The sequence below is a fragment of the Gymnogyps californianus genome, chromosome 8 (genome assembly GCF_018139145.2).
Source record: "Gymnogyps californianus isolate 813 chromosome 8, ASM1813914v2, whole genome shotgun sequence".
NCBI lineage: Eukaryota > Metazoa > Chordata > Aves > Accipitriformes > Cathartidae > Gymnogyps > Gymnogyps californianus.
Genome location: NC_059478.1, coordinates 25,280,505 through 25,305,783, shown reverse-complemented (window position 1 = coordinate 25,305,783; position 25,279 = coordinate 25,280,505). Strand labels below are relative to the sequence as shown.

Sequence of the window (25,279 nt, the reverse complement as noted above, 5' to 3'; positions counted from 1 at the left end):
TTTAGTGGCTTGTTATGATAGAGTGCTCTTATCAGTCTGGTTTAGTGTGGCTATTCTCTCCTTGAGTCTGGTTTACAGAAGTCGCAGCTTTGTTTATGCATGTGCCCAAACTTGCCTGTTTGACCTTTGAAGCTGTGATTATAATATTAATCTATGGGACTATTCTGTTGCAAATCACTTAGGTGGTCTGTATTTCAGAGGATTTTCATTGTGGGACCTCCCTCTTGTCCAGCATGGTGTTCCGTTATTGTTAGTATATTCTACATTGAAAGCTAACTCAGAGTGGCATTTCAGTACATTTGTTGTCTGCCTGGTTTTTGTGGGGTTTTTTTTGTGTGTGATGGAGCTGCAGCTAGGATAGCACTGTGCTACTGTCTGTCCACTTGCACTGATTTTGTATAACTTTGTTAATAAAGTTGCTTAGCTACAGAAAAACTTGATACAATACTTGCATGCAGATACAAACTTCAGCCCGCAAATCCTCAGTGTCCTGCGGTGTAGCTAAATAGTGTTATTCCAGTTTGCAGGTGGGGAGACTGTATGTGTGAAAGCTGCACAGACACTGGCAACAGAACCAGCATTTGAGGAGTTCCTGTTTTACACTCTTCTGCTTGATGTCTAGCCCTTGCAGCCTTCCCCTGCCTTGTGTACAAGGGGAGTTGTGACAGATCTTGAATAGCAAGAGAAGAACCTGGCATTCTGGCACTAAAGAAACTATGTCCTGTTTGTCATCTTCAAGTTAAGAATTGGTTTTTTTCCTCCTATTTTTCCCTCTCCTTCCCATGTTGCATCAATTTCTATTTTTTTTTTCCACGTTTCTTGCCTTGTTCCATTGTTTTGTTCATTTTCCCAGCTTTCCTCCCTGCTGCATTTCTTTCCATGTGTCTCTTTCACCCATTTCAATAAAGTATTATATTCATTATATAAATGCAAGGGAGCCTTTTTCTCAGAGAAGATATGAAAATTCTCCCTCATAAAATGTGGAAACCATCCTCAGGATGCAGAGCAGGAGGGAGTCTGCTGACTTCCAACTGCAAGACCTCATTAAAATTAGTGGATTCCCTATCCTCTTTGCATAAGGAACATTGCTATTTGGGCTGACTTCCACAGCAACATGTGGGCCACTGATAACATCAGTACTGGAGCATTGCTAGGTGAGCTCATGTTTTGTTAATGAAGTAATCTACTGAAAGTGCATATATCATTTTTTAGTACCACATACTTTACTGCAAAGTGTCGTACTACTATTATAGGAGCTTTCATTTGCAAGTGGGACTTAAAGAATTTTGTTATATTTAATATGGTTAGCTTGAATGGCATGCTTGAGAAATGCCACCTACATTATAAAATTTTAAGACTGAAATACTGTGGTAGTTCAGTGCATTAATTGAGAAATACACTGAAAAATGGCTTACTAGAACACCTGATATTCTCGGTAGCTTTGGTGTTACTAAATACTTGGTGTGCTAGTATTGGTTTACTATATATATATATATATATGCATGCCCAAATTGTGAGTGATCCCTCTGCTGAGCTAACTAAATAATAAAAGTGATCATCATCACAAACATCTGACTTTAGCATGTTCTGGAATAAGTGAACAAAGGTTGGATGGAATATACTGGTAAGATATGTTCATTCAAACTTCATTATGAAATCCAGGCATCAAAGGAGGAAAAACGAAAACAGAGACAATTTCAGGTGTGGATTGGAATTTATTTCCTAAATAGCCTCTAGACTGTGAGTGCAGTTACAGATCTCTTGAACAGCCCAGTGTAGTCCCTGATTGTTGTTGTGTTTTGTCTTTTTTAATTTGCAAGCTAAATATTCTTGTGGCTTTTCTGTCCTGACAACTAGCGGCGAGTGTTCAGACAGCCAGAACACTTTCAAATGAGGCTACAGGTGTGTGGAAGGGAAAGTAATATTGGCAGAAGATATCTAGCTGCTTTGAGACAGGTTCCAAAAAGGGTTTCCACCATCTAAGAGCAGAGAATGCATGGACAAGTAATAGAAGTAATCAGTTGAGTCTTTATGATTTAAAACTTTGTTCTTAAAATATTGAAGCTATTGGAGACTTCTGAGTTTTTGAAATATTAACCTGCCACTGGTCTGAAAGCGAAGACTTCCCTGTTTGCCATTGTTTGGCTAATGATGAGTGTGAGTTTTACTGATCTTTTCCACCTTACAGGGCTGGATAGGCAAACACTTTGTAATTGAGCTGTGGCAGTCATTTGTAATGTGTAGTGTAGGAAAGGTGAGCAGACCCCATCTCCTTCCTGTATTCCCCTCCAGGAAGTGTTGGGAAAAATACAGTAGTGTTGTTGTCTTTGCTAACAGAACATGCACAGCCTTGCATATTAAGGCAGGCACTTAGCCAGCAGCTTTGAATTATTGTACCCTGACATTACCCACTGTAACTTTTAGCACTCTGGGCCCATTACTTTGGCTTCCTGCCCAGTAATGTGCAATTTCCACTTACATAAGAAGATGTAGCAGGAGTAATGACTCCTTGGAGGAGGTGTTTTCTTTCGCAGCAAATCAGCCCAGGGCCAGCAGGTGTAAGTTTATAGACACAGTCCAATAATGGCAGCCTGCACTGTTCTCCTCTGTTAATCCAGCAGTAGATGGAAAGGAACAGATCTGCCTTTGCACAATTTTCACTATCCACTGACTTAATCGCAAAGTCAAGCTCTTGTAAATGGCCATGCAAAGCTCCATGGTTTTCCCTTTTTTTTTTTTCTTTTTCTTTTCCAGGCACCCCAGAATGCACATCAGAACAGGGCTGATGGATGCTCATCTCTACTGCCTGAAGAAATATGTAGTAGACTTCCTTGTAGAAAACAGGTAAGAAACCAAGCGATACAGAAGGTAGTAGCAGGTGTTTGCATTGACATATGGTTTGTACCAGAGCTTTTAAAGGAAGATTTGTTTCATTAAATTGGCTAGCATAAAATAGAAATGTAAAAGAAACCAGTTTTCAAAATGCTTTAACCACACTAAAAGGAATGCCAAACATTATGTCTGAGTTTCTTATTCAGACCTTTTTTTTTAAAAAAAAAAAAAATCTAGTAACAGCATAAGTGAAAGTTAAAATTTTTGCTTCTTCTCTGCATCCCTTGTTTTCCTAATGTATCTGTGCTTTTTGGCTGTTCATTTCACCAGGGCTCCCCCATTGTTACGGCTGTGAATACATTTCTGACCTTTGATTTCCCCCACCGCAGTCTGTTTTGGCCTTTGCAATCACCTTTCCTCTCCCCCTTCACATCCACCACCACTGCAGGTGGGCTATCTCTGTAGCATCCTATGTTTTTAGCTTGTGATGTTCCTCTGTCAAAACTCTGAGACCACCCACTGAGAGTAAGAAAAACATCCATTTATGGAAGTGGAGAAGGATCTTAGCTATAATATTTCATGAAACAGACCAAAAAAACCCCTGTTTATCTTTAAAAAACAAACAAATGAACAACCCCCCTCACAGTAAGTAGTTCAGTTTTGGAATGATGTCCTGTTCCTAGACTTCTTGTAGCGCTCTCATGCCCATTACATATATTAAATGCTCACTGAGTTCTCAAGAGTTTTTCTCCCCTTTTAAGTAAGATGAAAGATAAAGGGGCTGACTAAGTGTTGTGTTCATAGTGCTTTTCCTTAGCACATAAACTGACATGTGAAAAAATGTTGGGGGGCGGGGGGATTTGTGGTTGTCTTGACCATATACAAATCTGGTGATGCAGTTGGATACATGATTGAAGAAGCTCTTCCAGAATAAGGTTCTGTGAGTGACTTAAAAAAGTGGAAAATCTGTGTTAACCCCCAGGGCAATTTCTTGCCACGCATAAGAGTAAAGCTTATCCAATGCGGTGACTGGCACGTGGGGGCATTGTACAAGTCATTTTAGTTCCCCTTTGTGTATGGGAACATGTCTGAAAGGTGAGAAAGCTTCAGGAGCAGCAGAAGATGTAAATCTGGAATAAGCTGTTTATTCAGTGTATTTTAGAAAGTCAGTGACAGTTTGGACTTCTTGTACTTCCTGTGGTAGCATGAAGCGGTGTTTATGCCTTTCTTTTGTCATAATACAACATGTAGAACTCATTTCTTGAAATCCTAGCCATCCAGTTTTGCTGGGATTAGACATTTCTGGAATATTAGACATTTCACACATTCGGTTCTTTTTCCCTGATATTTCATGCTGTTTTGAATTTAGATCATTAGGTCTGTGGGACAAGGACAGTCTTTGTCAGACATGCCACAGTGTGTGACACAATGAGGCCTCTAAGTGTAAATAGTGGTAACTTCAGATTTCAAGGCTTTATGCTATTTCCGTTGAAACTGGTGAGATCTTTGGCTTTGTCAGTGACAGGATTTTACCTTGTATTAACCAAAGCCAGCAGAGTGAAATCCTGCTCTGAACTCCTCCAGTTGCCCCCAGGTCTCCCTAGAACAAGTCTACTGGCTTTTTGCAAGTATGACCAGTTGGTTTTTTGTTTTCTATAGAGAGGTCATTCTCTGTCTTCACTATTTTATGAAGCTGTGCTTCATAAATGTTTATGCTTATTTTATGTTCTTTTCTGCGACACTTCCATGACAAATACATAATTACAGCAGCTAGACAGCATTTCTAAGATCTGATAGCAACATCTGGCTTACTAATGGCAGGTAGCTGCTTCATTCTCTTTATTACACACATGCTGCTTAGTCAGTCAATTGAGAGAGAGTGTCAATTGCAAGTAATGTGCTTAACTGGCAAATCTGGGGAATGGGACTTTTGCCATGAGGAATAACTTGGGCTTTCAGGCTTCTGGCATTGGTGGGCATTTGCAGCTTGTTTTTCGTCTCTGAGGAAGGGGAGGACAGTGCATACCCGAAGATCTTTCCATGTTTGGCAGCAATATGCCAGGACTTTTTAAAGACCATGTGGAATATTTTTGCCTCAACAGTACTGACATCTACATAATTGTTTGGGTTTAAGAATTCTTTTTAATACTTTGTTTTTTAGTCTAGAGAGAACCTACAGTAAGATTTTGCCTCTTTGCAGTTCCGCACCAGGACTGGAGAAGCTCAGATGCCTTGTTTAAGTTGTGCGTGTTTAAAACTAACAGCAGGGACTGAAGTGAACAGTGAAGCTCTTGTACGGTGCCAGGAAGTACTGACACAGTGTACTTCCTCAATATTACAATATTTACATTGTGTTAATATTTTAACAGCGGGGTTTGATGGCAGGCAGAACACCTTTTTTTCATTGTTTGTAGCTCAGTGAAGCATTTACATTTTTTTCAAATTTTATTTTGACATACAAGAGCAGAAAAGATGTTGCCCAGCAGTAAAAGCTTCAGATCCTACAACTGGCTATAGCTCACCCTTTTGCAGAGGAAAATTATGATTACTTCCAGGTCAAAGAATTACATGAAAACTAACGTGGTTATGTATGTGGGATCTGTTGCTCCAAATGGGATAAAGCCCAGTGTAGTCCCAGCTTAGCTGCAAAGATGTGGCAAGAACAAGCTCTCCCCAAGTGAATGTAGTTTGTATATAGCTGTACCTGTAAGGGTAAATTGCATTCCTCCACTTCAGTCGGATTAATATATGTGTCGTATATAATCACTAGCAAGTAATATGAAAACAAGGAAAAAAAAAAAAAACCATGAAACGGCTAAACCTTTGTTTTGTCCATGTATATGAATCTTGCTTTAGGATTTGGGACAACTTTGTTATATGACACCTCTGGAAAAAGGCTGAATTTATTGTTCAGCTCTGAAATGGAGTCGTGATACCAAGGTTTTGTTATCAGCTCGGTGATTGTCTTGCTTTGTGTTACTGGACAGATCCCTTAATTTTTCTATGCACTTGTTTCCTCTTCTGGGTGGGATTGCTTGGAGAATAATCAGTATTTGTTTGGCAGCAGTGAGATTCTACTACGGGGGATGTTAGGAGAGGTCAAAATACTGTTTGGTAGTCTGTAACTCAGTTCGTAGGCCTTTAATACATTTTTATGAACTATTTTAAAAGGACTGAATAGTAGATTCTCCTGCCTGAAGTTTTATTGCGCTATAGCAAACCAAACATTCTTGAGTTTTAAAAAGCAGAGGTTGCTAATGCCTTTGAATAAAAGTCAGAGGAAATGGTCTGTTTATTAGAACCCCCTCAAACATGTATGTCCAGACAAAAATAAAAAATATCACACCCCTAATGTTGTTTAAACCTGGGGAATTTATTTTTCTGGGGAATCAAACTGCTTTCTCTTTCCTCTCCTAGGAGGAAAAAATGCGTTTTGGCAGTTGAAATCCCCATCTATCTCTTATCCACTAGTTCAGCACTGGATCCTAGTGAAATTGAGTCTTCAAGGGTATGACAGTCCTATCCTGTCTGAATCTGCCAAGGTCAAACGCTCGTGGTTCCACAGTGGCTTGGGGTACAGCTGAGGAAATTCTTGCCCCTAGCAGTTTGTTATTCCCTGCAGCTGGAATTTATTCCTTCCCTTCTCTCCACACTCTTGCATCACTGGGCCAGGTTGATTATCTGAGTGCTCCTTAATCAGCTCCAGTGTGCTGGCAGCCTCTGCCCAGGGGTGCCAGTAGGAGCACTCTGAGCTCTACCCTGGGATGGACATCTTCATCCCTGCATCCGCAGTGGATACCCAGCACTGACGACTTCTGGGTCTGTTCCCACTAGATTCACAAGAGGTCACGGACCATACCCTGCTACCAACCGGATCTATCCCGTCTGAACAGGGACAGTGACCTCAATGTGGACAAGCAGCAGCTTGTTTGGGCTGAATTTTCTGCTGATTATAACTGTCCCTGGGTTTTTTTTCTCCTGTAGAGACCTTTGGTTCCTCCCCGGGTTCCTTTCTGCATCAATGAAATTAGAGTTGCTGAGGTTGGTCTTGGTTTGCCAGATGTACCGAGTCTGCCAAACTGTATCACATCTTTGCACGGGAGGGAGGTCAGTTAAAAATCTGATCTCCCTGTATTGAGGCGAGAGCTTTTCTTTCCTAAACATTTCCTCTTCCAGAATAAAGCTAACCAAAGGATCTTATAGGTGCTGCGCTTTGTGGTGTGGGGAAGACAGGCGAGCGCAGGCCATGTGTGTTGCAGGAGCTGCTCTGCCGGCACAGGGCAGGGATAGTTGAAGGTGAACACCTGCACTGCATGATGAACTGCACAATATTGCTTTTCTTAAAACGATCATTACACGAGCTGAGCCAGCAGGCTAGACAGAAGCAGAGGCTGTAGCTGGCTGGGGGCACGGCTCCACCCCACAGCTGGCGGGCCTCACACCCCTGGGGCCCTGGGGTGGCAGCCAGCACAGTAGCCAGTCCCTTTTTTGGCACTCTCCTGAGTGCTAGGTTGGAATCCTGCCTCGCTGCTGCATTCAGGGCAGATGGAAGAAGAGAGTCCTTATTCCCTTTCCTCTGTGAACTTCGTCTGTAGCGGCGGAGGGCAGGATCTAGGCCTGTGCTTTGTGAGCCTGGCGTCTTGCACAGGCATGCACTGATACTTCTTTACTGTGTGCTGACAGTTTGCTTGCTAACAATCCCAGCAAAGCTGCTAGCAGAAGAAATGTGATTGAAGTGAAATTGCATGGTAATTTGTGTTCTGTTTTTCCAGAATATTTCTAAAGCTCTAGCCTAGATACCTGATTTGGGGGAGGGCAAGGGGGAGAGAGATATAAAGCAACCCCCTTCCCCTGTAAAGTTTTAACATGGAAAATTCAAACTTGCTTAAGCATTGAAGATGTGTGTGTGTGTGTGTCTATATATCCTGTGTATGTGCTTAGAAGTATATGTAATATGCATTTATAATATATGTATGCATGAATGGCATTGTGCCCACAGTCAGTTGTGCAGGTACAGATGACAACATTTGTTACACGTGTAAGGATTTCACCTTCCTCACAACTGAAACCTGTAGACATGTGGAGGCTGCCTTTTTCACCTCTCATTGAGGTAGACCAGAAAATTTGAAGCCAGATCAAGGCTGCCTAAAACAAAGCAGTATGTGGTCCTACTTATTAAGTTACCTCCCAAAATCACTTTTGGGAGTGCTTGTCATGAATATGCTAATCAAACCTTAGTTACAGGTTGGGCACACGAAAAGCTACATTTAAAAACACTAACTTGGCAAAGTTAAGCACTTGGCAGTTAGGAAGTGGCAACCTTTTGCTTTTGTATGTGCCACATACTATGGTACAGTCTCCAGTTATGTGACTCTACTTTTTTTTTTTTCCCTCTGTGACCATTGCTTCATTTGTTGCTGGACATGCTCACTGAAGGAGATACTGTTCAATATTGTATGTAACTTTTGTAGTTCAGGTGAAGGCCACCAGCCTTACTTGCTGCTCCCTGTTTAAACCCTGTTCTGAAGATAAGGTAAATACTTTCCTTTTGGATTCTTGGTGCTCATCACTGATACTATAATGCTCTGCACAACTTCATTAACTATCTTTCCAGCACCCCTATTAGTGAAGTAGCAGTCTTTCCCCATTCTGAAAGGGGGAAACTAAGGCACACAAGAGCTGAAGTTTGAAGCATCTTTGTCTTAAGTATGCCATTTTTCGGTCCTTAATGTTATACAGAGAGCTCTTAATGTTGAAAGAATCTTTTCCGTTGATGGTAGCTGTCACAGGGTGACACTGATCAAATCAAAAGCACACAGTCAGTGGCAACCTGCAGAAATTAGATTTACGTTCTGCATTCAGTAGCACCTGTAAACTCCTCTGACAGAAGGGAATTTAAAACAAAATTTAAAAATCAGTTCTCCAGGCATCATTCGCCTTAAATATTAGCAGTTCTTTTCTCCTCTGACAGCCCTCTGCCTTGTACATTTAACACACATGTTCTAACAAATGAGGCAGGCATTCTTCTGCCTCATTACACAACCTTGATTCATCCCCAGGGCATAGTCCATCTTTACATTGGGTGAAGAAGAGATCAAGATTGGGGAGAGAGGAAAAGTAGGCGAGTGTGTTTTTAAGGATTGTGTCATAATGTGTATACACAAGGTCTTAATTAAGGTTGTATAAGCAACATAGTTTTAGCTTTTCTTAATTTGAGTGCCCAAACTGTTACCCTGATGTTCTTTTAAGTGTCTGTATATATATTTACATATGTGACACTTAGAATTAATCAGTGAGGCTACTGTGACTCTCGCTAATGGAGTAGCTGTTATCAACATAGATTTATCACCTTTCAGGTCAGCCACCAGAAGGAGATGGGATGCTCTAAACTTCAAAGAATATCCAGTTCAGCCTTTGTAACCCTGGCCTGGAGCGTACTCTGTGGAGTAGTGCATGTTACCTTGCAGAAAGAGAGAGAGAATGGAGCATGCCCAACATAGAAGGACTCAAAAAATTTAGCTGCAAAACAGGTCTCTTCCAAGAATGTACAAACAGTGGTTTTTCAGACTTAGCCTGATGTAGTATGGGCAGTTTTTATGTTTACAAATGTAATGCCCTGACGAAAAGACAACCTTGTGCCAAATTGCAAGCATGGAAGTGCAAGAGCTTTTCAGCGGAGCGGTTAAAATATTTTTAACATGGACAAAACAAAGGGGGTTTTTTTCCATAATTTCATTCTTGGAAATAGCTGAGACATTTTTGATGAAGCTATCCAAAAAAAAAAATCAGCTTGAGGCAAACACCTGGCATGGGTAATTTCAGCCAAAACAGTTAAACTTTGGCAAAGTTTACAAACAGATGAAGACAGAAACTTACAATAGGAAATGCTGGGCAATTTATCTACAGGCACCCCTATTGCACCACCTTTGAAAGCTAGTCATCTCAGTTTTTATGAAGGCAGATGCCCCTGTGTGTTTGCTCAGATGTTATGGCTTCTGTTACGTACCAGAGTGGAAATTGCATTTTCTAATGTAAGGAGATCTTTGGACTTTGTTTCAGAAGACTATGTCTGTATATCTGAAACAAAGTTGATAGTACGTCTTCCTCTCATACATTAGAACACTTCACATAATTTTGTGGTGTCCTTCCTCCTTTTTCCCCCCCTCTTCTTCCTAAAAGCAAGGTAAAATTTTTATTGTGTTTAGTAATGTGTTTTGCAAATCACCATTTTGTCTTGAATCTAGTATTTCTGAATTGTTGTGTATAGAAAAAGCCACCATTTCCCTTGTACAGTCACCTGGGAAGCGGGCAACTCGGTTTGTGGCCAGAAGGAAAGATATGTGGTACTGGAAAGGCAAGAATGATAAACAGCAGCACTGTGGTCGCTTCAAAAGGTCTGAGTAAGCATTCGCAGTGCTTTGTCCTGGGAACGCTGAGTGCTAACATCTTGCTTGCCACCAGGGAAATCCACTTTCCCTGGGGAGCCCTCCTCTTGGGGTGCAGCCTGTGAGAGGCTGAGCTGGAGCTAAGGAAACAAATCAGCTTTTTTGCAGTTCTTCCAGCGCTGCAGAGCTGCCTGCCAGAATTCGCAAGTAGAGAAACTCTTCTCTGAACTGAGCAAATTTGCAGTAAGCTTTATAGCCAAAGTCAGTATGATTTGTTTGCAAAGTTAAACACTGGGGTTTTTTTTTTGAACTGCTGAAATAAATAAGAGCAAATTGTGTGAGGTCATAGCGCTCTGCCTTTCCAAACTGCTTCAGCTGCAATCCCAGAGCAAGCTTTTCCTCTCGGCTCCCCTCTGCTGTGTCCAGAAAGCGTCCACTGGGCCAGCACTAGGAGGGGAGAGGAAGGTTTGCTATCTCAGTGCTGTGTTTTGAGATCTGTGGCCATGAGAAGAGCTGCAGTGGAGCCACCCTTCTCCTCCCCAATAAATGGCAGGGGCAGTATGAGATCTTTGAAAACTGGAGGTGCGAGTGACTGGCTCTGAAGCTCCTGCTTGGATGGCTGTGTGCTATGCTGTACACAAAGGCCCCTGCAGGTTTATATTAAGGTGCTGCCCAGACTAAACCAGCGCATTTTTTCTTTTTCCCCTCTAAATGCCTTTTTATCATTCAGGCTGTCACCTGTGTTTCCTGGCAAGGGCCGCTGGCTGGGGGAGGTCTGGCAGAGCTGAACACCCAGCTTTGGTGGTCTTTGTGTGGCTGCCTGAAAGATGGTTTAAAACAGAACCTGCTCTGTGAATACCTGTGAGTTAACATGTGTCAGCCGTGTGGCTGGAAGGTTTCTCCCTTGCTGTAAAGAGAGATTTTATAATGAATACTTTCCTTGTGATTAAAATGGGTAAATAAACAAATAGCTCCTACAGGAAGTATACTGTGTGAAGACAGGGCAAATAGATTGTAGCTTTCCAAACAAGGAAAAGAAAAAGGGGAAAAGAAAACCCCCACCCAACCAAACCCAAACTCCTCCTTAGAGCATTTAATCTATTAGAATGTGAAATGGCAATTTATCTTTCCCATTTCCTTTCCTTGTCAAACATATCCAGCTGTTGGAGCTTTCTCTGCTCCCTACTAGAAATGCCAAGACTTGAAATTTGTTGATGTCCTCCTCCTCCAGAGCATCATTACTGTTATCATCTTTCCGTGGTACCAGTCAAGCTCACTCCTGAAACCTCAGGGGAAAAAACCCTAATGATCCAAACTAGATTTAAACAAATTATGATTTTCAGCAAATCACTTCTGTAATAAATACAATTCCTTTTCCCGTTAGCGGACTACCTGGGAGCAGACATATCTTTGGATGTGCTGAATTGGAGCTGATTAACTTCATGAATAACTGCACATCTTTCTGTGAGACCACGATATGCCATAGTGGCCATGTGCCTGAGATACTCGAAGCATGCTTGGTCACAGCACAGTATTATGTGCATGCAAGCTGCTCCTAATGCAAATTTTTCTAAAGTAAATGTTAAAATTTGTTAATTTTGTCCTCTAACTGTGATTTACAGCATCAGTTAATGACCTGTTGGATTCCCTGTGAAAAGTGAACGTAGGGAGGACATGAAAAAGGTCATTCAAATGTCAATGCAAATATTATAGAATCATAGAAAAATTTAGTTTGGGGAGGGACCTCTAGCAGTCTCTAGTCCTACCTCCTGCTCAAGTAAGTCTAACTTTTGTGTTGCTCAGGGGTTTTTTTGCAGTTAGGTTTTGAAAATCTCCAAGGATGAAGACTGGGCCTTGTCCCAGGACTGTACCACTCACTGAAAAGTTGTTTTCTTTATGTCCCAACTGGAATTTCCCTTGTTGCAGCTTGTGTCCGTTGCCTCTTGCCCTTTTACTGTGCACCTCTTGGAAAAGTCTGGCTGTCTTCTATATCGCTTCACTTTTGGTAGTGGAAAACTGTAATCAGATCCCCCTGCAGCCTTCTCTTCTCCAGGCTGAACAAACCCAGCTCCCCCAGCTTCTCCTGCGTCATATGCTCCTGGCCCTCTTGGTGGCCTCAGCTGGGCTTGTTCTGATCTGATAATAAACATTAAAAATTGTTAACTATTTTTTCCACTGTTTCATGCAGTTGCAGTTTCCTTTGGTAGCTTTCAGTCAAATTGAGTTTTGTCTTCATACAAGACGTGGATTTTGAACCAAGGAGGAACAATGATTCTTTTATCCACGTGCGCCTTTTTTTGTTTGTTTTCCCCCTTAAATCATTGCCACTTCAACAGTATCACCCTAAGCTTTCTTTCATCAGTGCAGTACATTTTCTTCCACACAGCACTACTTGCCTGTAACATAATACTTGGGGTGAAATTATCTTACCTTGCTGGACATCTCACAGTGAGGATACAATCCTTGTATGTGGTATCATGGTATATTTCTCTTGCGGTGGAAAACATAATTCTCCTGTATTTTCTATTTGGATGATCTGATTGTACAACTTTCAAGAATTTGCAAGATGTTTTCCTTTCTTCCCCTCTCTGGTTTGCTTCTAAATCTCTTTTCTTCCATGCCACCTCAGTCACTGACTGATCCTTCTGAAATGCTGAGTCCCCTACTACTCACAAGTTGAATTTTTGGAAAAGAGAAAATAGTGATTGCTTCCCTACTATTCCACTTCTCATAGTTTTTGTATTCTAGGTGTTAGTTCAATGTCAGATTTCATTGTGCCTTAGTAAGTCAAATGAAACATGAACAATAAAAAAGATGTCTGTAACGCTGTTGCTGACTTTATTATTGCATTGAATTATTGTGATGGGAGACTTTCAACTTCTGTTAAGGGAGAAGCCACTGCCTGAGCATTCACACACCCATCAAGGAGTCACACACACCCCACCCGAGACTTTAACTGCTAGGACCGGAGTCCCTTCGCAGCGGGCGACTCTAGTGAGCCAACGGGTGCCCCTTTTAACTCCTCACACACTCTCACCCTCGGGCACTGCTTCTTCCCTCAGACTTGACCCTAGGTTCCCTGAAGCAGAATCTCTAATCAAGGCCTTCAAAATAAAAAGTGTAATTTATTCTCTCTATGGTGCACAAATTTAGGCAGCTCAAGCTGGGTGCCTCCAGAGAGGGACCCCAAACACTAAAGTCCCTGGGCAATTATACCCTTACAATGTGAATTCCCGCCCCTCACACCGTAGTCTGTTCCAATAGTAATATTCGGGTCTGGGGTCGTCTTCTCTCTCATTGGGTCCTTTTTTTTGTCTCTAGGCTCGTTCTTTCTCTTTCCTGTTTTTTTTAGGCTAATTGTTACTATGTCTCCTTTTCCTGGCTCAAACTGGCTCTGGGGCTTTCCGAATCCTCCTATTCCTGTAATCAGAGAATAGCAAAAAAAGCTACAAAAGCATTAAGCAAGCTGTGAGTTCTGCTTTATCATGAACGACTACTTTTAAGCAGCTAAACAGAGTCCTTAAAGCTCTCCAAAACATATTAACAGCCTATATAACTTATATACATTTCTGTGCTATTATAGCCTCACAATCTTATCCCATTATTGCCACGTGCTGTTTATGTCTCATTCGGGTGTCATCCGCATGCTCGTGTAGCTCAGCTTTGCCACCTTCCACACCACTTCCTGCATATAGAAGGGAGAATAAATGCTGATGATGATGATAGGGCACACATGCCTGAATAGAGTAGCTAAGAGATATCTTCATTAAGTCAGTGAATCGTCAATCAATCAGTAACAATATTCTAAGTTCCATTTTGAATGTGGTAAGTAGCTAGAGTATAAGGTAAGGGATGATCTTAGAACACAGTCTTGAATCGAAGGGGAGCAACTACAAATTTCTTCACTTAAAATAAAGTGAAAAAATAAGAAAAAGGAGTATCACATTTTAAACAGCCACAGGACAGTCTATGGGAAATGCTGAGTGCTGCCTAGGTAGGTTACCGGTTTTGAAGAAGTCAAAGACCTGAATGGGGAGGAGGAGTGACATTTCCCTAAATCAAAGATGCAGAGATGAACTGCAGCACACACAGTGTTTTACACCAAACTTTTCCGGATGAATACCACCTCGAAAGAACGTTATCAATAAAAGTAGGCTTGTGAAGAAGAGGAGATGGGATTCATTGGCCAGAAAGCTTCATCTTAAAGTTCTTCAGAAAAGGATAAAGTGACCAAAAAAAAAAAGTTTAGTCTTATCACAGGACAGAAGATCATGTTGCAAATGCTACAGTAAAGAGAACAGAAGAGTTGTCCTACAGGGAGGGGTGGAGCAAGGATTAGTAATCAATAGTGAGGATAGGCATTAATTAAGGTAGAATGATTGCTGGGGAGAAGGGTGTAGAAATGGGACTTGTACAGGTGGAAGCAGGACTGAATTACACAGTTTAGTTCCAGTTTATCTCCCAGACTGCTGAAAGAATGGGCATGTTGTTAAGTCAAACCAAGAATGGGTCCATTTGATTGCAGACCACCAAACACAGTATCTGCATGGAGAAACAGAGCAAAGTGATGTGGATATCTACGGTGCCTTTAATGCAGCCTCAGTAGAGCCGGGTGAAAGAGCTTACCCATGTGAAGCTACAGCCATGTCTACATTTTTTGACACTTACATGTTTTATACAGACAAGTCTGAAGTGTTTATATCTCTATATAAATATATACTTATGCACCTTAAGCTTACATAGTTAATCAGTTTTATGGATACATGTCAACTTTATCAAATGCATCATATGCATGTGTTTATTTAGGCATATTATCAGAATGCCTCTGTTCAGTGCACTTTTCAGAAAAGGAGCCTAATTTCAAAGGCATTTAGAAAAAAGTTGGTAACTCAGACACAGATGGCTGCAAAGGCGGAGGTGGGAGAGAATGGGGAAAGATGAGTTCTGGCAAGGAATCACATTTGGTGCAGGTGCGCTTGTTTTAGAAGAATGGGATGCTGTCTGGGAATGAATGAGATCCATTCCTCAGCAGCGTGTACAACCTGCCAAACACCCTGGGTGGCCTCCGACGGCCTCAGAGACTTTTGGTCAGAGAGAAGTTCTAAAAATGTCTAAACCTGCTGGCATTCCCATGCAAAAGCTGTATTAGTCGGGAGCTGCGGGGCGTTCCTGGCTGTTTGGTGAGTGGGCAGAGTTAAGGTTACTTAGATGACCCGAGCTGAGTGCGTGCACGCTTTCAAAGGATTTGAGTATGTAATTGAGGAGTTTTAATTTCTGTGGTCAATTTTTCAGAAAGCTGCCTTGTTTCCCAAAGAGTTTTTTGGCAGAAGTGGAAGTTAGATCCCTGCTCCTTTAAGTGCCTCCAGACTTGGTGGAACTTGAGAACAGCTTTTTATGTGGTTTGCATCCATATCATCCCTTCCATACTTTGATCTGGATCCTCTTTGCATTATGATGTCTACGACTGTCACTTGTGTGTCGTCTTCTGCTTTCCCTCCACCATCCAGAATGCAGGGATTTCAGTGGTGATTCTGCAGTTTGGGGAAGTCATTCATAAACTTGAGCCTGCAGAGCAAAGCTGTGCAGTTATACTGGCTTGCTCTGCAATGGCTTTTGAAATATTGTCACGCACGCTCTTATGAACATTGGGAGTAGGTTGCTGTCAGACTTGAAGGTTTTAGTTAGAAAATAGTATGGAAAGACAAATGAAGCACAAACGCAGTTATGTGGAATTACCTTTTAGTAGAACATTTCTCAAAGTTTCCTTGCCTTCTCCATAGGCTTTTAGCTCCAAAAATAATAAGAGACACTGACAAATAAGTTATTAATATGAAATTGGGGGGATGAGAAATATATTTACTCTTTTTGTGACAGAAAGTAGAGAGTAGAACAGGACAAACAGAACATAGCAAGAAATAACATCTGTTTGATGCTATGATTGGTGTTGCAGGTTATTGAATTAGGCACAAGTAATTGCCTGGTAGTTTATTGGCTTGCCTGGTTACTTTGGAGTTTTCCTTTATTATAATTGGTCTTGGGTACACCAAACAAAGGCAAAAAGATTATTGCAAGATATAAGGGCAGAATTAGCCTTCTGCAGGGATGTGGCACACCCTACAAATTTATCATTTGATATTTTTTCCTTTTGTACGTAGTGCTTCTCTGCTTTCTCCACATTCTTAGCATGTCTCAGAAATTCCAGCATTTTTAGCAGTGAATCAGTGACAAGAAGGGGAAAAGGCCTGTAATTGCTTTTTCCATTGTGCTTGTTAAAACCGCATTGTGGGAAATGGACCCAAACACTGTCTTTTAAGTGGTGTTGAGTCTGAGGCAGGTGGTATTAACTCAGGACTGCATTAACTCTTTTCAAATCTCTTTCCTGTTTCCTTGAGGAAACATGCCTGGTGTATGTATGTGGCAAGGGCTGTTTGCCTGCCTCTTGCATTGACATTTTAATTTGGTCCATGATATAAATATCATTTCCCTAATCCCCCTTGCCCTGACCCTGTTTTGTCTTTTCTTCAAAGTGAGTTGACTTTTTTTTTCTTTAAGGAGGGGGGAGGAGATGGGAATGGTAGCTGGCTGCTCTAGTTTGGAGCATTAAATGCTCGGGGAAAAAATCTGAGAGTAACTGTTGTTTCTTTCTTTGTATTCACATGGAAATTTTTAATCTCCATCAAAGGATCAGGAGAAAATAACGTTGAGGTTCAACAAGAGAGCTCCCAGCTTACATGGAATTTTTAAATGTTATTTGGCTTTATCCTTTAAGCGATGAGAACCATGAACTATGTACCTACAGGGTTCAGAATTAACTTTTCTCTTTCTTCCAACACACCCTCTTTTTTTTTTCCCTTCCTCCCTCCCTTTTTCTTACATCTTTATTGTTCTGCATAAACATGCAACTTCTTTTTGGCCAAAACTGTAAGTGCCTTAGGATTTGTTTAGTTGTGTTTATGTATACATTTCTAACGTTAATTATGAGCACCAGTCTGAAATACAGCCTCATGTTCTCCTTTTGATGTGATGTGAAGAATCTCTGTTGAAGGCCATGGAGCTAAGATCATCCCAACCCACTGTATGCTTGCATAGTTGTACAAGAGCTAACATCAGCCTGTTTAAAAAAAAAAAGGCAGAAGTAGGTATAAAAGGGCTAATAATCTGCTTGTTTGTAGTGAGGAAGCACAAACAATATCTGCACCTGTAGATGTAGCTGATTGTGCTAATAATGATGGCAAGGGAGACCCCCTGCAACTAGCCCATGGAGAGTAACAGCAGATTTCACAGGTGGGTGCTGACAGCAATGGTAGATTTCATGCTTCATCACAGATTAATAAAACAGGGAGGATATTAAAATGCTAATACTCATTGATACCGGTTTATGGTGTTTAACATTAAACATGGAAAATGAAAATGAATGACAGCCAGTAAATGGAACTGACAGTTGTGTTCAGGGTGTCTGAAGCTGGTGAGAACTAGCTGCAGGAAATAAAAGCTGTGGATGCTCCCATTCCTGCTGTGGGCCAAGCCAAACAGCACCTCCTGGTACCTAGACTTTTGCAAGGTCACCTAAACTTAGACTTAAAGAGACTCTTCTATTATTATAAAATATTTGATGAGATTTTTTCTTAGCCAGCGTTGGTCAGAACCATTATTTTCTGTGTCATATGAAAGACAAATTCTCCAGGAATAAGTATGTCTAAGAGCAGAAATCACAGCCCATTGAAGCATAATTGTGAAATATTTTTTTTTAAGTTTAAGTGGTCAACATTTGTTTTTTTCCCCAAAACTTCTTCTTGTGTTTTCGTTGGCTCCATTGTCCTTCATTTCTTGCTAAAGTTTCAATAAGCTTCCCTTCATCCCAGAGGCAGTTGCATTTCAGCAACAAGTAAAAGTTGGCCCTCTGTGGGCCGTAATGTAATGTAATATAATATAATATACATAGATACAAACTTAATTCTGCCATATCACAGGCTGTTCTAATTTTGCTTGTGGTTAAAACTCACTGAAAACTTCTGCATAGCCGTGTTTAAATATGAAACTTAAAGATCTAGGGTATTTTCACCTAGTGTTCTTCACAAGTAAAAATTTTTAATTTAGCATGAACCTTATCTCTGCCTTTGCTGTCATGCAAAAATCCTGGGACCACAGGGAAGACATCGTAGTGCACAGGGACCAGGGATAAAGGGATTCTAAAGGCACGATACTTATGTCTCTCTGGTAATGCTGGTACTTGGTAAAATTACAGTTGTCTGACCAAGTGTCCATTTTTGTACCTTAACGTTTTAGATTTTAAATAAAATTAACCTTGAATATCCTAGGTTTATAATGCCTAGGTCTGAGTCTACAGTCTGCATAGCTGACTGCAAATGACTGATGTGTGCTCTGAGCTCTTAGGTACATTTAATATAGACTTTTCCAGGGGGTTCTTTTGCTTTTAAAAATTTCATCTTCTCTTGAATTCCCAGCTGTTTCTTGCACATGCACCATGAATTTCAAGTGCCCCGTTGTCTTCATTTCCCCCATGTATGCACTGTCTCTTGCCAACATCCCCCTTTGTTGTGACCTGCTGCGTGAATGGCAGATTCCATCCCAGAGATATTTCTTCTTTTTACATGCATAAAATGTGATCACTATCATCCCCTTTCAAAATTGCTGCTGTGTCCTGTTGTTCTCATGGGACTGAAGCCACATAAGGTGCTTCAGGGATTGGTCCCCCCCTTCCTTTACAGGCAGCGATTTAACAGCACTTTCAATCTTTGGCAGTTTAATTGAAAACCTGCTACTTTCTGTCAAGGTGAAAACAGACAGATATAACTTCAAGAATCAAATTTGAGGGAATGAAAGATCACAAAAAAGGCTCGTCACTTGGGCTGGAATTTATGAAAGCATGTTTATTTTGGCAAATGTTTCTCAAAAGCAGGTTCATTTTTATCCTCTCTACCATCTGAATTTTGCTGTGAGGTGTCAGAGCATGGTTACTCTGAGTTGGCTTAGAATTGGATTTCTGCCAAAATTTTGTGTGCCGTCCTCTCCTTCCACCCACCCCTCCACTTTCTTTCTCCTGGTTATAGTAGATCTTTCCTTATGTTGTTCTCAGTGGGTATTTCATTCTTACTTCTTGGTGCTAAAGAAAATAACAAGCTTAGAAACCAGGGGGATGCCAAGTTTTAAAACCTGAAGAGAATAAAAAAAGACTGCTTTCTTCAGCATATACAGTCTTACACTTATTTCTTCTTAATATAGGCACGTGTAGTTCAGGATTTGATTGTAAGAATTGTTAACACACTAGACCAGAAACCTTTTTGGTTTGTTTTCTCCTGAATCTAGGTTACAAGCTAGTTGGTTCTTCCAAACTCCAGCTATTTTTTTTCTCTCTTGATGAAGGGTCTTCAGTCCTATCCCTCCTTTGATTTACATTCCTTTCCTAGTCCCAGCCAGATGTTTGGTTTCCCCCACTGTTGACAGTCAGATAATATTCTCACGCTATCACTTCGTATATCCACATTCGCAAGATCTGTCACAAAAAATTCCCAAATTTTTGTCGCTGAGTGCCTTACTGCGTATTTTTTAATACTTTCGAAAGGCAAATTCCTTTAATGTTGCATATAAATTGCTTCAACAGCAAGCAAAGGCAAACCTTCCTGGTTTTCCTTTTCCAGTAAGAAGGGTGTGTTTCTGAGCCACATCTTATGGATGACCCGGAGATTTACTCCACCTTTGCTGAAGGAATGTGGCTAGCACTTCAGAGAATTGCAGGAAAGCTTCAGGAGTTTGGCCAAGAAAGAGTAAACCATCAAAAACCAGGCAAAACTTTGTCTTTCCCCCTTTCCACTGCTTTCATTTCCTACCGTGTTGTGTTGTCCTCTGCATCAGACTATTTAAGACTGCCAAATACTTGGATATTTTATAGGTAATATATCTTATAAATGCCATGGCCAGCCTCTGAGGGAAACACAGGATTGTCGGTTTTGGATGGAGTATAAAACCCAAGCAGGAAATCATTGCTGAATGGCACAGCTGCAGGCAAACATTGTAAGCTAGTAAACTGCCCATCTGCACAGCCACACGTGTGTCGGAGCGCGGGGCCAGGGTGGCCGTGGCAGAGCGCGCCTGTAAGTGGTTAGCAGGGAGAAATTTGGTGATTAAAGAATGAAGTGTTTTGCTTCATTAGTTCCTGAAATACAGCTATCTGAAGGTGATTATAATCTTATTTTCAAGAAGGAGGAGAGACTGAAGACTAGAGCTTTTCCTTGTCTGTAATAAAAAATAAAAGCAGAATTTCAGATCTGGGACGGGTTAGATCATCCCACTGCAGGACGGAGGATGTGACACAACCTACAGTTGAGGACTGAAGGAAAAGTTTGTCAAGAAAAAGGAAAACACTGTATTTGTTCATAGGGCTGAACTGGCAATCACATCTGAATCTTCCCATCAAAGTTAGAGACAGGAAAGACTGTTTTGGTCCTTAGGTCTGCTTCACTATCATTGACCTGAACAGGGGCGGGTTATGAGCTGCATGTTTCTTAAAGTTTGAACTGTTTAAGATCCCCCCTTGCTAGAGATTTTGCCAACCAAAATCACTTTCAGGATACTAATTCTAGTACTTTCCTTTTTTAATTTAACCTATAGTTAGTTCCTGGTTTTGCTGTCTTCCATTCTAAATAACTCCTCTTTCTTTGCAGGTTATCATTTGTTGAGTTCCTCTAGCCAAGCTCTCTGTCTTAGTTCTCCCAATCCTTCCTCTGAAGTTTAGCACTTCCTCTTATACATGCCAAGTTTGAGTTCATTTTCCGCATGATTTTCCCAAGCACTTCTTTAAATAATCCACAATTCAGTAACTAAATGCAGATTGCTAAAATAATGAAACAACAACAATAAAGCTCTTTTAAGACTGCATCTTATGCACTCCAACTGTAAAAACTATTGATTTGGGACTTTTTTCCAAATACTTTATTGAAAAATAAAATTATCTTCTAATAGTCAAAATTAAATTACCAGGGTTATAATCCCATTGTACAGTAGACTTTCTACATTGATATTTGTCTGTTGGGGAGAGGTTTTTCTTGATTCATTGTAAGGTATAAATGAATGCAGGAGGGAAAAGATAATCTAGTTATCAGGGTCCTTGTTTAAGGCATAGGTGGCTTGGATTCAAGTCCCTGCTTTATCACAAACCCTCATGTGATTTCTCTGCCTCCTAGTATTGGGGTGTCAAAATGAATGTAATAGAAGTTGAAATCTGTATGCAGGGAAGATGGGTGTATTGCCGGCTGAAGCCTTTGGAAGCTTTCTGTTCACTGATGTATTTTGGATCGGGGCACCTAAAAAGCATGAAAATCTTGGGACCTAAACTTTTTTAAATGTGCTGATTTTTATTGGTTAAAGGACTGAGTCTTTAAAATGTTCTTGATGTTTCATGTGAGCAGGAGGACATCCTTAATGTCTGTGTCATAAATATTTTCATTTAAGGATCTGATATTTCATATATCCTTGGGCATTTCTGTATTTTTATCACAAAGAAAAGGAGCTGCTTTGGTTTTTCCTCTGTAGGTGCTTTATTCTCTCTTTTCCTGTCAATTGATGCCATTTTTTAAGCCACATAAAGAGGATTTCAGTTGTTGTCATTACAATGTTGGTACTTTCTGCATTCCATCTGCACACAAGCATGAACTGCAGGGTGGTGCCATGTTAAATTATAGGCATCTCTATTAAAATATAGGGGAATTAGTTCTGAAGACGAAGCTTTTTCCTTATTTTGAATCTTCCTTTATATTTTAACCATTAAGGACGCACATGACTAGTGGACATCGTCTTAGTGCCAGATGTCTTGGAGTACCTGGCATTTTGATTCGTCCTCATGAAAAATGTGCAAAATATCTGATAATGTTATGCAAAGAAAATGAAGTCATGTAAGTTTTAGTATTCATGGACTTCATATGTGCGTCTCCTTCCCCAGGACAATCACATCTCTCCGGAGTGAACTGATTCCACATCTGGTTAGGAGACAATTCTCTTCTCCTACATCATTGCAGCAAGGACTAGATAACAAAGAAGAGGACCAAAAGAAAAAAGAACAAGCATCCCTAGGTCAGTACAATTATCAAAGATTTGATGAAGGTTTTAAAGCCCATATGCTACAGCTGAATTACTGGGTAGAGTACAGAATTAGCCTGAATCACTAGTTTGAGGATTTGTTTTTTCTCTTATACTTCATGATAGCAAAGATTCTAGTAGATTTCTTTTTCAAATAGTATTTTGCATTATATAAATATTTTTGTCCTCCCTTATTTTGGTGTAAATCAAAAGCAAATCAGCTAGGTGCTCTGTATTTTTTCTTCTGGAATACAGCATAGGTAAATGCACTTTTGAAAAGGTAATTTTAGGAGGGAGTTCCTAAAATTGCGTAGGGCAACAGACTAAGCCTTAACCACCCTGCACTGGGAACTGGACAGGATCTCTGATCTTGGAATTTATTTTTAGCATTTCTGCTGTCTCCTTGTGTGACCTTGGGCAAAACATTGCATCTGTCCCGATCCCTTGATTCCCACCTGCAGAATAAAAATAAGCACTTACTCACTACACGTGATAAAATCTGTTAAAGATTGCTAACTATCTAGCCATTCAGATGATGTGAGGCAAAGATTTCCCTTCACCAACAGCATTTTAATAGTACTCCTCTTCAGAAAGTATTTCATTAAATCCTGTCTAACTTCATGCATGTGTGTGTTCTCCAGACATTTATAGTTTCATAAAGGAAGATAATAGCTTGCTGAAACCTGCTCCAGATAACTCTTGTTGGAATGATCATAGAGGAGATATGAATGAAACTCTCCATGAAGGAAAAGTGCGCTGCTACGTCCATATAATGAAAGAGGGACTGTGCTACCGAGTGAATACTCTTGGGTTGTATATTGAAGCTAACCGACAGGTGAGAAAAATACAGAACTGCCATGTGGGAATGCTATGGGACATTTTAGCCTCCAGGAGTGGCTCCCTGCGATACAGCTGAGGAGTGTGTGAATTGAACCAGTGCCATGTTACCTAGGCACGTCACCCTACTGGTTGCTGGATAGGGACACGAGGCCAGGAAACAGTTCTGTCACTAATTTACTCCATAGCTTTGATTTAGCTAAGAAAACCCCCACCCCACACACTCTTCTGTTTTTTGGGGGTAGCAAGACCTGCCGCCAAAGATGCAAGAAGTGTGGAAAATAAGGCTGGAAGTAGCTTTGATAGCTCATCTAATCAATGTCCTCCATGTCCTAAGGGCAAGATCAGTTCTGACTGGACTCTTCATAACAGGTGTTTATCTAAGTGATAATGACAAAGGTCATTAATGATTTGCAGGAAGACTTAAACTACCCATACCCTCAAATTGCCTAATGCTTTCCATTATGAAAGAATTATTTTATGAACAGGTTTCACTACAGTGGCACTCCAGGTAAACACAGAGGTGAAATGTTGATCTGTTGCAGCTTTCACTTTCACACTACTGAGAATTCATAAAATAAAAGATTACAGGGGAGGATTAGAGAAATCCTATACTAGCTAATAAGCTGATGATTAAAAGCTTTTAATATGTTGGTTTCTTTGGTGTTTTTTTTTTTAACTACACTGGCTGATGCAATGTACAAGTTCTCGCTTCACTGCTAGTGATGAACTTTGTTGCTATCAGGAGTGGACAGTTTCCTCTAGTTTTGAAAGACCGATAGGGAGTGTAGTAGGGAAAGACTCAAGACTTCTGGAACTGGGGCTGGGAGAGCGATAAAGTTGTATTGGGAATCCTGGAAGTGGTTACTGCCTTGCCTTTGCTCTCAGATTGAGTTAATTTCTTTTTAATAAAATGAATGGATGAATTTATGCAAATTAGATTTGCAGCATGGCAGAGTGAGTTCACACATTGGAGCTCTTTCTTCTTGGTGCCTGTAGAGGAGCACGGAAATAAAATTATTTGTTTTGCGGTTAGGGACATGAGGAAGAGAGGAGGGAGGCAGCACTGCTGTCAGAAAGGGAAAACTTCCCCCAAGAATATCAGGAACAAGTGTGCCCAAAGGGTTAAGGGAGAACACCGCTTGCTAGGGGAAGTGTGCGTGTACATTTGGCAGCAGCCACTTCAGTAAAAAGTTATTGAGTTGAGCCAGTCAGACTCCATGTGCGTTTTTTTGTGTTGTTTTTTTTGTTGGGTTTTTTTTTTTTTTTTAAACCTAAATATTCTACATTTTGGTCAGTTCAGGAAATGTGTTTGCTCCTGGGTGGTACATAGAATTAGTGTTTTGAAATCACATTGGGGCCTTCAACGTTGTAAAGGATTTTCTTTGAATTTTTAACTTTTCCAGAATGGTAAAATTTCTAAGGAAACTATGTGGAGGTAAAACATAAAATGGAGCTTAATGAGGGGTTGTGAGAAAGGAGTTCCTTTTTTCAGTGCCACTGCATTTTGTTTCTCTTGCTAATCCTCATAAAAGATACACATTTAATTTAATCGGCACTTTTTTAACCTGTTTTGTTGGTCTCTAAGGAAGACTTTTGGTGTCTTGTTTGCTCTTATCTTGGTCTTCACAGACCAGATTCTGATTCCCTGGCTGCAAAGCCGGGACCTATAACTTTGCTGTCCAAGAGGACAGACTGACGGAGCAGTAGCAGTCCAGTCCAGTAGCCGTGAGAAGGAATGGCATCCTAACCCATTGCCCTTCTGGTGAGGAAACATTTTACTCACATCATTTCACTTCCAGCTGGGTTTCTGGATGCCTGCAGCCTGTGTGTGGGCAGGTGGGTTCAGGAGGGAGTTATCTTCAATAGCAGGAAATAGTTTCTTTGTAAGATGAATTAAATCCAAACACATCTTAAACCTTCCCTTGACCCAGGCACTCCCTCTGACTCCTGCCCCCTATCTAACCTTCCTTTTCAGAGCAAAATGCTTGAGCTGGTAGCTTTCTTGGGTCACCCCTCAGGCTGCACTACCATTGACTGATTCTAATAAGGGCTTTGCTCTGGCCGGTAAAATCCTTTATTTATTTCACCACACCACCTTTCCACTGAGGAGGACAAGAGCCTTTCCTCGT

At 40.8% G+C, this 25,279-nt stretch overlaps 1 protein-coding gene across 2 annotated transcripts in view; it reads left to right on the top strand.

The window, feature by feature from the left end:
• The window catches only part of EIF2B3 (eukaryotic translation initiation factor 2B subunit gamma), a 105,149-nt gene that overhangs the window by 49,230 nt on the left and 30,640 nt on the right, over positions 1-25,279 (top strand). The window contains exons 6-8 of one of the 2 annotated variants that reach the window (XM_050900875.1): positions 2,755-2,844; positions 22,174-22,304; positions 22,952-23,145. In XM_050900875.1, the coding sequence (XP_050756832.1) occupies positions 2,755-2,844; positions 22,174-22,304; positions 22,952-23,145 (415 nt within the window). The remainder of the gene's footprint in view (positions 1-2,754; positions 2,845-22,173; positions 22,305-22,951; positions 23,146-25,279) is intronic. The other variant, XM_050900876.1, reaches the window with a different exon arrangement.